At 47.6% G+C, this 14,646-nt stretch overlaps 1 protein-coding gene across 1 annotated transcript in view; it reads right to left on the reverse strand.

Moving 5' to 3' along the window:
• Positions 1 to 3,864: 3,864 nt before the first annotated feature.
• grin2ba (glutamate receptor, ionotropic, N-methyl D-aspartate 2B, genome duplicate a) overlaps positions 3,865 to 14,646 on the reverse strand; it is a 65,299-nt gene continuing 54,517 nt past the window's right edge. The window contains exons 10-15 of the mRNA XM_026325227.1: positions 13,413 to 13,642; positions 13,154 to 13,314; positions 12,551 to 12,738; positions 9,582 to 9,820; positions 5,227 to 6,165; positions 3,865 to 4,272 (exon numbers count right to left, since the gene is read on the reverse strand). Coding sequence (XP_026181012.1) covers positions 3,865 to 4,272; positions 5,227 to 6,165; positions 9,582 to 9,820; positions 12,551 to 12,738; positions 13,154 to 13,314; positions 13,413 to 13,642 — 2,165 coding nt within the window. The remainder of the gene's footprint in view (positions 4,273 to 5,226; positions 6,166 to 9,581; positions 9,821 to 12,550; positions 12,739 to 13,153; positions 13,315 to 13,412; positions 13,643 to 14,646) is intronic.

Below are 14,646 nucleotides of genomic sequence, written 5' to 3' on the forward strand. Positions count from 1 at the left end.
GGAGCTGGGACCAAACTGGCCTTAAGGGAAATAAAGACTTCTGATGAGCACTGCTTGCTCCGCATCGCTGCCGTCCTGTGCACGCTTCCTGCAGCTGGAGGTGGCGAAGGCCTGATGATCGCATGGTTACCACAGTGTCAGGTGCCAACCAGTAGCTGTAAACTGGCCACAACTAGCCTCCCCGTGCATAAAGAAACCTGATGTACCGGCACATACAGTGTACAGTAAGAGCGTTAATGTTTGGTCGTGCTGTTTATTGCAAATGAAGAGAATAAATGCAAACCTAACAGAGTTTATGTGCCTGCTGACACACATTTTTCACTTTTCAATCAACCCTCTAGACACAAAAACAGTTGAGGAGAAAAGCAGAAGAGAGATGAATTTCCTCTCTTAGAGCTGGGGAAGTTCATTATTGGAATCACTGCCACACAAAAGAAGAGCAAGAGAAATCATTTCTGACTGCATATGTACACAACAAATTACAACCCGTGTTTCTCGTCTCACACTGGGAAACGAGCGGCGCGCAAAGTTGCACAAACTAAGTTTGAACCCAAAGCGTTTAATCAAATGATGCAGCTAAACACACGTGAGAGAAAGTATAGCGACAACAGCTGATTCCCCCGAAGCTAAACTCTCCAGAAAATGAAACATGACAGAACGAAGGTTTCGCCTTTTAATAAGGGGTTGCACAAATGCATCTCAGCGTCGAATGGATTCTCAATACGTTGAAACTAACCCTCGTTCTCATGCAGCACCGGGAAATCTCCAGCCTGCATCTGTGTGTGTGTGTGTGTGTGTGTGTGTGTGTGTGTGTACATATATAGATATATATAGATATATCTTCCTTTACCACAGTGATGTCTATCCCAAACACAAAGAGGGAACAAGATAGATCAGGCCCATTATGGCTCTAAATTCAGTGTGCAATGACGATTAGAGCCCAGGTCCCAAAAAAAAAAAGAATATTAAGAAATGGGCCAAAAACCAAAACAATAATCAATAATCTTGTAAGTTTTTAACAGGGATTGCTGCTTAAAAAATGAAGGATCACAATGCACTGCCCCTATATGCAAATATCATCTATGTATACATGTAGTAGTGTATCACATAAATGTGTGGATACGTGAATTCATCTCAAAAAGCATGAAGAAGAGCTAACCTTAAAAAGAGAGAATCTAACACAATTCAGGGAAACTTAGCGAAGACTCCTAAAACTAAACTTTCCCCTTTTAATCACCAAACGTCTACACCTACAGTAAATTATCCTCAGTTTCCAACACTTTAGTCAAAATAAGAAAAAGCGTAGTTCTTAACAGAATCAGTATACTGACTTGGTCAACTATCATAATTAAGTAAACATGAGATTCAAAGAAAAAGCAGTTCAATTATATCACTTGATTAGTAATATGTGTCTTAACTATATTCTGCATGTTTTTGTTTATGTGTTTTTACTTTTTATGAGTTTTTATTGTTGTTTTGTTTATTTCTTAAATTGCTGTAAAACATATTGAAAGTTACATCCTGTCTGTCTGTTTTTACTGTACAAAGTGAAAAGAGTCTGAAATATATTATTTACAAGGTAAAGATTGAACAAACTAACGCTGACACTGATTGATGCTCACTCCGAACCTCTTCTCCTTCCCTCATCGCTTCCCCTTTCGCCTGCCGAGCTGATAATGGTTGACCTGAACTTTCAAAATGGGTGAGTATAAAAATTCCAGAGATTCCAATTTATTTATTAGTGGAGCCATGTGGGGTGGGGGGGTGGGGGTTTTAAGGCTAAGTCCATCAGTCTCACTCTGACAGCCTTATCTGGAGGCTGTTGGATTTATGAATAGTTATCAGCAGGTTAGTGGGGGAAAACAGCTGTAATTATTAAATCGTGATCTTCTTATCTCCACACACACACACACACACACACACACACACACACACTCGCACAAACACTCATACTAAACTATTATATTGGTGCATTTAGATCAGGATAAGATATGAGCCTGCAGTAACAGAGATCACACTCCGGCAGCTCCAATCTCGGGCCGGTGCTCCTGCACAATCTCCTGCAGCCCTTGAACTTCTGACACCCCCCAGCTCTAATCGAAGACCAGGCCTTTAAATAACTAATAGAAGTGTCTTCGTTCTGTACAGGAACATGAGTCATCACCAAACAGCTCGGGACGGCGGGGGTGATGGGATGATAAGGCGTGTCTACTGAGTGCCTTGTGCAATAAACGGGGCCTCAACATCGTTTAAAGCGAAAAGCTGCGAAGCTCCTGCGACACCTGGCCCGGCGTTTCAGAGGCCTCCCTCAGACAGACATCCTCCTCACCTCACACTTCTACCAGCACTGCCGTCACAGCGCAGCAACAGAAGCGACGGTGCATAAATTAATCACACAATGTCCACACAAAGCTGCTTACATGAGCCAAACGAACGTCCTCTGCACAGATACCAGCGAGAGGCCGAGGACAGTAAGTGCCTGGTGACTGTTATGTAACCTGAATAAAAGGCTGCCGTGTTGTGAAGGGTCTATCCGTGACAGTGGGACATCCTGAACGCTTCATAAAGCACGGCCCCGTGCTTGACATATGAAAATATTATAAAACATTTAAAACAGCGTCTCAAGCCTGCTGTAAATGTTCACTGCGGGTTTGGCTCATAAACGTGAAGAATACGCCGAGCAGCCTGAAAGCATGTAGGTCCGTCCCAGTGCTGCAGCATCGAGGGCCCGCATGCGAACTGGAGGACACATCCCACCGGAGACCATTAAGGCACATCCTTCCTCCCAGTATCTTCAGCTTCGGACATAACATGTTGTTCACAGTAACAAGTTCAGACCGATAAAAACTAATCGTGTTCAAGTGTAGAGGTGTGTGTGTGTGTGTGTGTGTGTGTGTGTGTGTGTGTGTGTGTGTGTGTGTGTGTGTGTGTGTGTGTGTGTGTGTGTGTGTGCACTTAATATCTTGAAACATCAAATCAGGATCTGTCAACTCGTTTTCAAGATCCTGTTCGTCCAAATAAACATATGAGCATGAAGTAAAAACAGAAAAAAGAGAAGGATTCAGTCTTTCTGGCTTGTTGCTTTAACTAAGATCAACTTTCCTGCAGCCACCGGGGGCAGACAGGGCACAACTACAGAGACTAAAACCAAAAACTAAAACACAAGAAGAAAAACTTAGTGATATCATAAGCAGTACTAACATCTTTGATATTCACAATGTGATCAGTATTATTGTTGTTCTTATACCCTGTTGTTTCTCTAAGGATTTCTTATTATCATTCATGATTGTATTTCTCGTAACAAACAAACGGGCCATTCAGGCGTCAGGAGTGAGGAGGAGGAGTAAGGGGGCTGAGAGACCGAAGGGGGGATGGAGAGAAGCCGGCCCCGCTAGAACGTGACGACGCCTCCGTTCTGCGGTGACACAGGGGCAGATGGGCAGTTCGCTCCTCTCTCGCAGTCCCTTCCTCGTCGGCGCTCAGCGGGAGCTCTCAGACGTCCAACACTTCCAGCATCGAACTAAGATGAGCTGTAACAACCAAGTACATCGACTTCTGCCTCACTGGCGGAGGACACGATGGACGAGTCGAGTGCATCTGTGAGGTTGAGGGGAATGTTAGTCAACTGTGCATGGACACAAAAGTAGAGTAGCTTTGGCCGGTTCTGAGAGAGGGTTAACATCCCACTCCTCCTCAGGGGGTCCTGATTTTTTTACCCAGATTCTCCTGCAAGAAGTATAAACTAGATTTTCAATTTTTTTCCCTTCACCTTAATTTTCTACCTCAGTCCTCTCTCATCTTGCTGTCTCTTTAAAACCCTTTAAAACCGTCCCTGACGTCCAAACTCTACCCATCCTCCATCTCTCACACATCAGACTCAATGCTGGAGAGTTTCTCGTACACATGGCCATTGCTTCCGTTGAAGGGACGAGGGGGCCCGACCCCCAACATGGAGCCGTGGTGGTTCATTCCACCCAGGCTGAGCTCTTTTGGGAACCGGGGGGCCACGTTGGACATCACCCCGGACGTGGCAGACGCTGGCAGGTACGACGTCGTGCTCATCTGACCCCTGAAGTCATTGCGAGTGTTTTGCTGCTGCTGCTGTTGTTGCTGCTGCTGCTGCTGCTGCTGCTGCTGCTGCTTTTTCATGTAATACTGTTTGGCTCCGTGCATCAGACACTGGTCATCGCCAAAGGTGGGGATGAAGGGGTTTTGGTTTACCCGATCGGGGTATAGAGATTTGGATAAAGAGAACCCTCCCCCGCCCCCTCCCTCCATTAGAGACCTATCCCTGTCTCTCATGTCTCTTTCTCCAACGGAGCGGCGGTGGAGGCCCTCTCCGCCCCTGAACAGGCCGAATGGTGAGCCGGATCCTTTCAGGCCCTCGCCCCCATAAAACAGTGGGTCCCTGTCTCTATCTCTCTCCGAGCCCCCGTGACGCTCAAATATGTGTGCGAAGGGGCTGCTGCCCTCCATGTAGCGTTCTTTCTCCTTCAAGCTAACACTCCTGGGTGGGGGCAGCATCCCTCCCATACCTGCACCACTCATCCCTCCACCTCCTCCCAGACCCCCCATCAAACTTCCCACCCCGGCCGACTCCTCTTTCTGAAGGTCGACAAACGTGTCGTACGAGTGCTGCCTCCTAAGTGGCTTACCGAACCCTCCGCCCTTCCTCCGCTGCTGGGCCTGAGATTGAGGGCCTGCGCCCATACCGCCCCCTCCTCCCACACTTTTCCCTCCCCCCATCTGTTCCAAGAGGTGGTTGTTGTCCTCGCTGATGTCGTACAGGTTTCCCGTCTTATTACAGCCATCACAGCGCATGCAGGTTGCAGAGCTGGGGCGGCTGTTTCCTCCGCCGCCCGAAGAGCCACAACCATACCCGCCACCACCCACACCTCCATGTATGGACATCTGCTTGCCCCCAAGTCCCCCACTAGGCCGACAGTTTCTGCACTCCCACTCTCCCCCTGCCAGCCCAGATCCTCCCACACTCTTTGAATCTGATTTTTTGGGTTTGCTTTTAAGAAAATCATCCACGGGAACTAAGGAGGTGCAGGCCCCAACTCCCCCCTCTCTACTCCCAGGGCCCTCTGTCAGGTCCACGTGCTCCCACTGAGGGACCCCCTCCTTGGGTCGAAACTGGTCCAAATAAAAATCCCTAACGCTCTCCTTTTCTCTGAAGAGATAAGAGTTCCCATCGTTGTTTCCTCCTCCACCTGGCCCTGCTCTCTTGCGTTCAGACGGCAGAAGAGGCGGGGAGGCAGAGCGGTGGCCGTGGTAGTGGTGGTGGCTGATGTGGTAGGGCTTCCTCCTGTAGCCCAGCTCAATCTCGTCCAGCTCCCGTCTGGACTTGGCAGAGGCCGGCCTCTTTTTCAGGCTGTCACGGTACTGTTTGCGCTTCTTGGCGTTACCCTCCAGGTTTCCATAAGTTACCGTGTGTGTGGAAATGTCCGAGACATCTGAACGTATATTTCCATCATCCTCTCCTCTCCCTCCGCAGTAGCTATGTCCAGGGATGTAGGTGGAACTGGAGGCACCTCCCTTGAAGGAGAACTTCCCATACAGGTCTGGTAGGCCTCCCTTGAAGCTCTGGCCTGAGGGAGGAGTCTGTCCAGACAGCAGGTCAAACTTACTCATGTTCCTGTGGGTCAGTGCTGAGCAGGGCTGGGTGGTAAAAATAGGCGCCACTCCTCCACCCAGGCTGTCACAGTCGAACATCCCGCCCTCTAGCGAACTGGCACTGCCCAGACTGTGGGGCCTGTTGGTAGGTGGTCCACTGAGCCCTAGTGTTGAGCCGTGGTGGTGCATGTAGTGGTCCTGGTACAGATTACTGTCCTTCAGGTGGAGGTTGCCAAACGTCCTCTCCACCTCACTGATGTAGTCGCTGAACATGTTGTCTTCTGGAAGGTAAGGCGCCTTGCAGTCAGAGTGGCCCGCCAAGCTGCGCCGGTGCTCCGAGATGTCGTAAACAGAGGACTCCCGACGGATGAAGTCCAGGGCGCTGTGTGGTGAGCCGTTCACGCCCGACAGGGAGGCCATGTTCTTGGCCGTGCGCAAGAGCCGCATAATGTTGGAATGGGTGTTGTTCATGGTGGCTGACGGGGAGTTCAACGCCGAGCTGCTCTTCTCCTCAATCTGGACCCCGTGGATGCAACTGTAGATGCCCTGTGAGGGGAAACACAGGCAGGAGGCAGCGTTAAAGACACTATTTAACTATTATCATTCACTAATACTGAATCCTAAGTTAAAAAACAAAGCAGTACACAGCTGACTAAAAGCAAAAGCAGACAGGTCATTTATGGACAGTAACATGTGGTGTGTTATTCAGATGAAGAGCAGTCCAGTACGACGATTCAGAGGATGATCCAGGAGCCGGAAGGCAGATGATTGATAAAAGCAAAGCGGCTGTAAAAACCTCAGAGTCTCCCTGGTTGATACGTCTAATCAATGTGATTTGAATTCAGCTGAACAACATCCTCAGGCAGTTATTAAACACCTCAGCTCCGCTACCCCCCCCAGTGGCCACAACACAACGGGAAGAGAAAGGCCAAAGCCGAGGAGACGCTCGCTGAGCGGCTGAAAGATAAACTGCTCCATTTGCATTCACTCATGTAAGATACAAAACTCACCAGGCGCGACACATGGGGCCTAAAGAACCAGATCAATTGCAAACGGTGATTTCTGGCTCTCTGCGGGAGGACACCTGTCCACAGGTAAAGCTCAGAGATCAGCTGACCTCCCTCCTGCCACAACGCGACCCGCTGACCCCCAGCTCTCCTCTCCCTCACCTGGTTTCTGGCAGATCATTAGCGTCATGGACAGTGTCTGCACTGCAGCAAACAAAGACTCCTCATTCGGGTTTTATGGATTTCTTTCAATTTCACAGTCTGTTAACAGCCAAGTATGTAAAGCTTGACAGTGGCTAAAACCAAGAGAGGTTAACATAAATACGAAGTGACTCAACAGTTTTCAAGAAAGACGGGATTTGGAAGGAAATCTTGAAGTGCGGGACAAATTAATACGCCCACCTGTGATATTTCAGTGTTTTTTATTCACTTAGAACCATCTTTCAATGTTTATCTGGTCCTTCTCAGTTTCATCTGTGTTGCTTTTTTCCATCTGCCTGTTTATATAATTTGTCATCACTTTATCGCCTTTGTTTTTCTTCTTTATTGTCCTGATTCCACCCCACCTGCTGCTGAGTCTGCCACTGAACCTCCCTCCCATGACATCTTGGGCTGAGTTTAGCAGAAGCATCCAGCCTGATCTCAGGATGATCTGGGCCCGTTAGGTTTGGACCTTTCTGGGCGGTAAGAAATGATAAACGCTTGTTTTCGAAGCTCTTTCTCTGTGGTGCACACACGCAGCAACAACCGGGACCACAAACAACAAGTTAACACCGTAGTGCGTCGATTCTTGGACATGCAATTGCTGCTTTGTATTCAACAGAAGAGCTTGTCTTCTCCACATGCCCACATAATGTAACAGTTGGCAGATTGCTGCCGGCCCGGTGCTACAGTAGCTGATTATTTGGGCAGGATGTGTGAACAGTAATAACTGTGGCCTGAGGGCTCCTAAGAAACTTCAATCCGCCAAGGGATCGCAGCAAAATCTATAAGTGATTACACTGGTGGAGCTGGGCAGGAAATCAACACATAACCAGCTGCCCCCCTGCAGTTTGTAGGTTCGCATGTAGAGCGTCTACTGTACAAGCAGCAGCTAATAATTCATCACTGCACACGGGCTTCTAAGCCTCTAATACGTTTATTGCTCTAAAGTCATTGGGGGCTTCTTAAATCACTGTAATTAATTGGTTTCAGTGTTGCAGGTGGGACCAGGAGGAGCAGGTATCCAGGGGAGCGCCAAAGCCCCCCGGGTTCCTCCGAGGGAGGGAACGCTAACCGAGCGTGACCGAAGCCACGTGACTCACGCCGGCCGTGACAGATGTCTCATTTTTTACACTGCCAAGCTTAAATGTTAATTGCAGCAATAACAATAAAGTTTATTGGATTAAGCTGTGAAATTAAAAAAGCGGAATCAATCTGAGTGGCAGGGCAAGAAGGAAAAAGGAACAGGAAGAAACGGCCGAGGCCGGAGAGAAAACACTCGAGGCCGAGGACTGTGCAAAGACAATAAACGCTCATTTCCACTGATGCTGTTTCACGATGCAAATGGACCCTCCCAGTGAATATTCCCCTGCATATTTTATCACAGTGAATCATCTGGCTGCACTGGTGGACACACGGTGTTCATTTATATTGTCACACTGAAGCAAAGACAGAGGTCATAATCACTCTCGGACTCAGGGCCCATCCAGACTATAATGATGGAATAATGAAAACCAACAGCACACAGCTGGTCTTTGGAAATGAGAAGTCAGGACAGTTTAGCAACTGGTTTTTCTATACAAACAGGCACAGACGACACAAACAAAGCGACACTTTAACAACATAACACTATATAAAAGCGTCAGAGCGTCGGAGCAGAGGGGGGGAGATGCGGTGCTGCTCTCTGGGCACCAGCTGCCCTGACACCACAGCAGCATCTCAAACGGAGGGAGAGAGAGAGAGTGTGGCTCTGTGCCGTAAATCAGCCACGTGGTTCAGCCTGCAGAGGTTCACCTTCAGAGCCACACGCTGAATTACGCCAGAGCCATGTCAAAACAATTGCAATGCAAATCAAATACCCCGAGGGTGACTTTGTTCCCCTGGGATCCAGTAATCTACCCGCTCCAGTTGTGCGGCTGATTTTTGTTGAGTGAAATATTGATTTTGGCTCAACGTTTTGTAAATATTTACCTCATGCACAACAGGCCTGAGCACCGACACCAGAGGTTACAGCTCGTATGTCCGTTCTGAGTCTGCTGGTTGAGTTTGGTCATGGAGGGACAAGAGCAGCGTGTCTAGAGCTTTAAAGAGCAAGACGCTTTCATTTCATAGGCAGCAGGGACGAATAAACAAGTAATGTAAGTGACTTTACTCAGGGGGAGGCAAATTGAAGAATTATAACCCATTTAGATGTTTTATACCCCCCCGCCTGTTTGAGACGTTTCTGATCAGGATGTCTTCTCACTCATCTCAGTGTACGCACATTTCCAAAGACTGGATTTCTTCTTCTGCTAATCGAAGCTATTTACACTTTTAAAAAAATCCAAATACTGTGTTTCCACTGTGGAAAGCACTTCTCCTCAGGTGGTAAAGCAAAAACATGCAACTACAAACAGGCTTTCACCTTGGCTGTTCTGGGAGGTGGCGCGGCAGCATTCGGAAAGTGCGGCAGGTAGTAAAGTGTGATGCTACCGGGCTTATGCTGGATGTTAATGCCTGGGAACACGAGCGTGGTGTGAAATGTGTCGGCTCCACTGTGCTGGCTCTGTTTTTATTGGCAATCTGGATCTGTCAATAAGGATATTTATGAGAAAGTAGAAGCTGTGTGAGCCAATCAACATGACTCAGTGGAGAACATCTCCAACTGCGGGCCTTTCTGAGCTTTGTGGTGCTGCACGTACAGACGGATGTTATTATTGCTTTGGACATCACGATCATTTTGGATATCAACACAACGTCTACTTTGTTCCTCACCCTGCTGATGGAGAAGACGAAGCCGGGCTGGCCGGAGCAGACGCCCATGAAGCAGAAGCGCAGCTGCCAGTAGAACCAGTGTTCGCAGATGAAGGTGATGAGCGACAGAGCCATGGCGGCGCCGAGCATGTAGAAGACTCCGGCCATGTTGTCCACGTCCAGCTGGCTGGACATCACCTCGTTCTTCTCGTGGTGGCAGATCCCCGTCAGCCAGAGGGACTCCAGCTCCTCCATCTCACCTGGACGGGGACGACGCACCAACAGGGAGGGGGAGATGGAGAGAACGGAGGAGGAGACCGATGGTATGACGGAGGAAGAAGAAGGGCCAGGAGAGATGGATGAGAGGGCAGGAGAAAGAGTTGACGCAGTAACAGGAAGAAGAAAGTTGAACGAGGGCGAGGACAGAGGGAGACAAACAGATGAAAAGGAAAAGGAGAGCGAGGATGGAGCACGATGAAGACGTGTTTGTAGAAATCGTAACAGTGTTGAGATAAAAAGTGTGGAGTGCAGTAGTGATGGATATGATGTAACAACAGGATGGATGTTGAGAAATGAGAAAGTGATGCAACAGAAGTAGAGAGGAGGAGAAATTGTGGGGAGGAAAGGAGGGTCGGGGGTGTTAGAAGAGAAATCTGAATTTTCCAGCACACATCTGCAATCAGTCACATGATCATCACATCGGCTTAAGTAAGTGTGTCTATGGTTTGTATGTATACAGCCTGTGTGTGTGTGTGTGTGTGTGTGTGTGTGTGTGTGTTGGGGGGGTGGCTGTGCGACAGTCCTCGTGTTTGAAGCTGGTCCCTGAGCCTCTGGTCTCTGTGTGGGTCACCTTCTGTTCCATCACGAGCTGTTCTCTATCAGGCGTCGTCTAATTAATCACACGTTCAGCTGCTGCCGCCTCACGACGTCACCGGAGCGGCGACCGGCCTCCAGTCACATCTGCTAACAAACGGACTGCAGCTACACTTTTATGTTTATGTCATTTATTTCTATTTAGCAAATAAAAACGCTGCCGGTTGGTGGGAAATAAAAAAACGTAGGATTGTTCAGGCAGCTTCTGTTGCCCATGTGACAGCTGGCGGTGTGTGTTACTGATGTTTTACTGAAGGCTACTGTGAATGAGTTATGAGTTCCCACGTGAGCTCTCCATGCAGATGTTCTTCGGTGCTACAGGTGTTATCTCTCCATTCATTAAACACTTCAGCTGCTCCTTTTGTTTTTATGGCGCTGGGGTTGATTCGGCTGACGTTGGACTGAGGTTGTTCAGTAACTAAAATCAGGATTTGGATTCAGACAAAAGTCAGAGGATGAAGTTCAACAAGTGCATTTTCAAATAATCTCGTCACTGCCGCGTCACCTTCGAGAGCAAAGGGTCATTAAACGCAACTGAATGACTTTAAAACTGTCTGACAGCTAATAAGAAAACCCCCAATCAAAAATCCACTTTCTTCTTCTTCTTCTTATCAGGCCTGAGTCAAACCACCCAGACTCTCTTGGAGCCTTCCTACCAGGCCTCTGGGCCCTCCACGTGAGGCTGGCCGCTTTCTAGGCCACCAGGAGGGGAGTGGACGGCGAGGCGTGGCAAAGTGACATTGAAATCTGTTTGGTGTCTGTACGAGCAGCATCACACACGAATCAGCCTTAAATACAGATTGAACATGTGGACGTTATCAGTTTGGATTTTATAACCAATAAATCAGGAATAACACACACACACACACCACTGAACTGTATGTAGGCTGATAAAAATAAACCTGTGTCATAAATCGTCAGAATCTCTAAGCTGCTCTTTCTTTATCTCTCTCTCACACACACACACACACACACACACACACACACACACACACACACACAGTGCTGAAATACACCAGGAGCTATGCTGGCACCCCTAACTAGGACGCACTATAGTGGACCCAGAGGGCCCCTTGGTTCAGGATGCTCACAACACGCTGGACCCAAATAACAGACACAAACCTACAGACATGCACAGACACGCCAAACGTCCATTACAGGACGTGAGCAAGGACAGTGGAACTCAGACTGTCTCGTCTGTGACGTCTTGATTTGTTGTTTGTGATTTTTGTGCAGGTCGTGTCATTTCTTTCCTCGCTGGCCCTGAGCCTCATTAATGCTCCAGCCAGATGAGACAGAAACGAAGGGTGTTTCAAAGACCAGGCCCTGGAGATCTTGGACCATAAAAGGTGAACGTGATCATAAAGTCGGGCTAAGTCGTAACTTCTACTTCTTCTATTTCTAGCAGCCCCGTCTAACCTTTTCTCTCTGTACCTGAAGTGTATGGGCCTGAGGTTACTCTACTCTTGGTGTGTGAAGCTAATTAAACACACAAGCTCCTTATGAAAACAGTGATTGTGTCCTCGCTCTGCCAGTTCTTACTCCACAGATGGGAGTGGGTGAAATCCAAAATATAAATGTGCAGAGAAACCTTTTCATGCGTGAGTTATTCTGGCAAATATTGTATTTTACACTAACAAACATAAGAAACTAATAAGCCGTCAACAATTCAAGTGCCTGTGTTTGTGTTTCGAGCTTCGCCCAGTGTTTCCAAAGGCACATTCTGACCAGACGGGTCCTCCTGAGTAAACGAGCTTCTGTCTCCCGTCGACTTGCTGAGAACTCGTCTGACTCCTTGTATTTCTCACCCCATCAGATTTCGTTTTAGTGACGCCCTCTCAGACTCCAGCGCTGAACTCAAATGACACGAACGGCGCCCAGAGTCATTAAAATCAGATCACGGCTGAAATAACCCGAGCCCGTCCTCTAATGTTTGCCGCCAGGCTGTCAGTCACAGGTTATGTTCCGCTTCCTTCCCCCGGTGAAGTACGATATTATCTCAGCGACAACGCGGTGCATCTTCGACTAATTAAATAAACGGCCCATCACCCCGGTCTCTGCTCCCTGAGTGCGTTAAACTGTGCAGGCCCCGTGAACAGAGCACCGTGGTGTCTCACCATCTCCAAAAAGCTGCAGGATGGCCAGGTCCACGTGCCTCTTCCACAGAGACTCCTTCTGGATGGCGATGCCGTAGCCCGTGGTGGCAAAGATGTAGCCGCTGCCGATGGTCACCAGCTTGCAGCCCTCGTCCCTGCCGGCCATGTAGTTCAGCACGGCCGCGTCGTAAATGAAAGCGTCTAGTTTGCTGATGAAAAGAGTGAAGAGAGGAGAGAGAGAGAGAGAGAGAGAGAGAGAGAGAGAGAGAGAGAGAGAGAGAGAGAGAGAGAGAGAGAGAGAGAGAGAGAGAGAGGGGTCACAATTAATTAGCATTTAGGAGTCAGGCATCACAGCGACCACAGTCCAATTAACCTGCTAAACAGCACTAAGCTGCTGATAAGTGTCTTGGACGTGCACTTGGTTTGCCAAAGGCTGGAGCAAAGAGGGGGAGTGAAGGTATCACTGCAGAAACACCAGACTCTTTAAGGCAACGCTGAAATGTTACTGTTTAGTTCATTAAACTAAAGTAAATAAGTCAGAAACTGTTCAGGCATAAATGTGACCCTTTGAATTGACTTGTGGTTTTAGAGTTGATAATGGGGTGGGGGTGGGGGGATCCTCACCCGGCCTTGAGACTCTGCAGGGCCTCGTTGACGTTTCTCTGATGGAACTTTGTCATGTACGAGTGCATTTCTGGATAGTTGTTCCTGATGTTCCTCTCCGTGCTCCCGTTGGGGACGGTGCCGAACCGAAACGGAGGCGAGAAGTCGTTGGGACTCTGGAACTAAACACGGACAGAGGAGTTGAGGGGGAGGAATGTAAAACAGCTCAGATCAGGAGAGAGAGAGAGACTCATAGTCAAACAGAAACCTTCCATCTTACCTTTTTGTCCGAGAGACCAGTGACCTGGTCCACATATTCCTCCTGGATCATGAAGGCAGCCAGGTTGGCAGTGTAAGAGGCCAGGAAGATGACAGCAAAGAAGGCCCACACTGACACCATGATCTTACTGGTGGTGCCTTTTGGGTTCTGCACCGGCACAGAGTTGTTGAAGACCAGACCCCAGAGCAGCCAGATGGCTTTGCCGATGGTGAAGGACGGACCATGGGGCTCTGGAACAAACACAGTCCACTATAGGGTTAACTACCTTATGTACTTCTAATTTGAAGTACTTTATATACCGCTGGGTAGCTGACGTTAACTACCTTATATACTTCTAATTTGAAGTACTTTATATACCGCTGGGTAGCTGACGTTAACTACCTTATATACTTCTAATTTGAAGTACTTTATGTACCGCTGGGTAGCTGACGTTAACTACCTTATATACTTCTAATTTGAAGTACTTTATATACTGCTGGGTAGCTGACGTTAACTACCTCATATACTTCTAATTTGAAGTACTTTATATACTGCTGGGTAGCTGACGTTAACTACCTTATATACTTCTAATTTGAAGTACTTTATATACCGCTGGGTAGCTGACGTTAACTACCTTATATACTTCTAATTTGAAGTACTTTATGTACCGCTGGGTAGCTGACGTTAACTACCTTATATACTTCTAATTTGAAGTACTTTATATACCGCTGGGTAGCTGACGTTAACTACCTCATATACTTCTAAGTTGAAGTACTTTATATACCGCTGGGTAGCTGACGTTAACTACCTTATATACTTCTAATTTGAAGTACTTTATATACCGCTGGGTAGCTGACGTTAACTACCTTATATACTTCTAATTTGAAGTACTTTATATACCGCTGGGTAGCTGACGTTAACTACCTTATGTACTTCTAATTTGAAGTACTTTATATACCACTGGGTAGCTGACGTTAACTACCTTATATACTTCTAATTTGAAGTACTTTATGTACCGCTGGGTAGCTGACGTTAACTACCTCATATAATTCTAATTTGAAGTACTTTATATACCGCTGGGTAGCTGACGTTAACTACCTTATATACTTCTAATTTGAAGTACTTTATATACCGCTGGGTAGCTGACGTTAACTACCTTATATACTTCTAATTTGAAGTACTTTATGTACCGCTGGGTAGCTGACGTTAACTACCTTATATACTTCTAATTTCAAGTACTTTATATACCGCTGGG

The sequence above is a fragment of the Mastacembelus armatus genome, chromosome 8 (genome assembly GCF_900324485.2).
Source record: "Mastacembelus armatus chromosome 8, fMasArm1.2, whole genome shotgun sequence".
In the NCBI taxonomy this organism is placed as follows: Eukaryota; Metazoa; Chordata; class Actinopteri; order Synbranchiformes; family Mastacembelidae; genus Mastacembelus; species Mastacembelus armatus.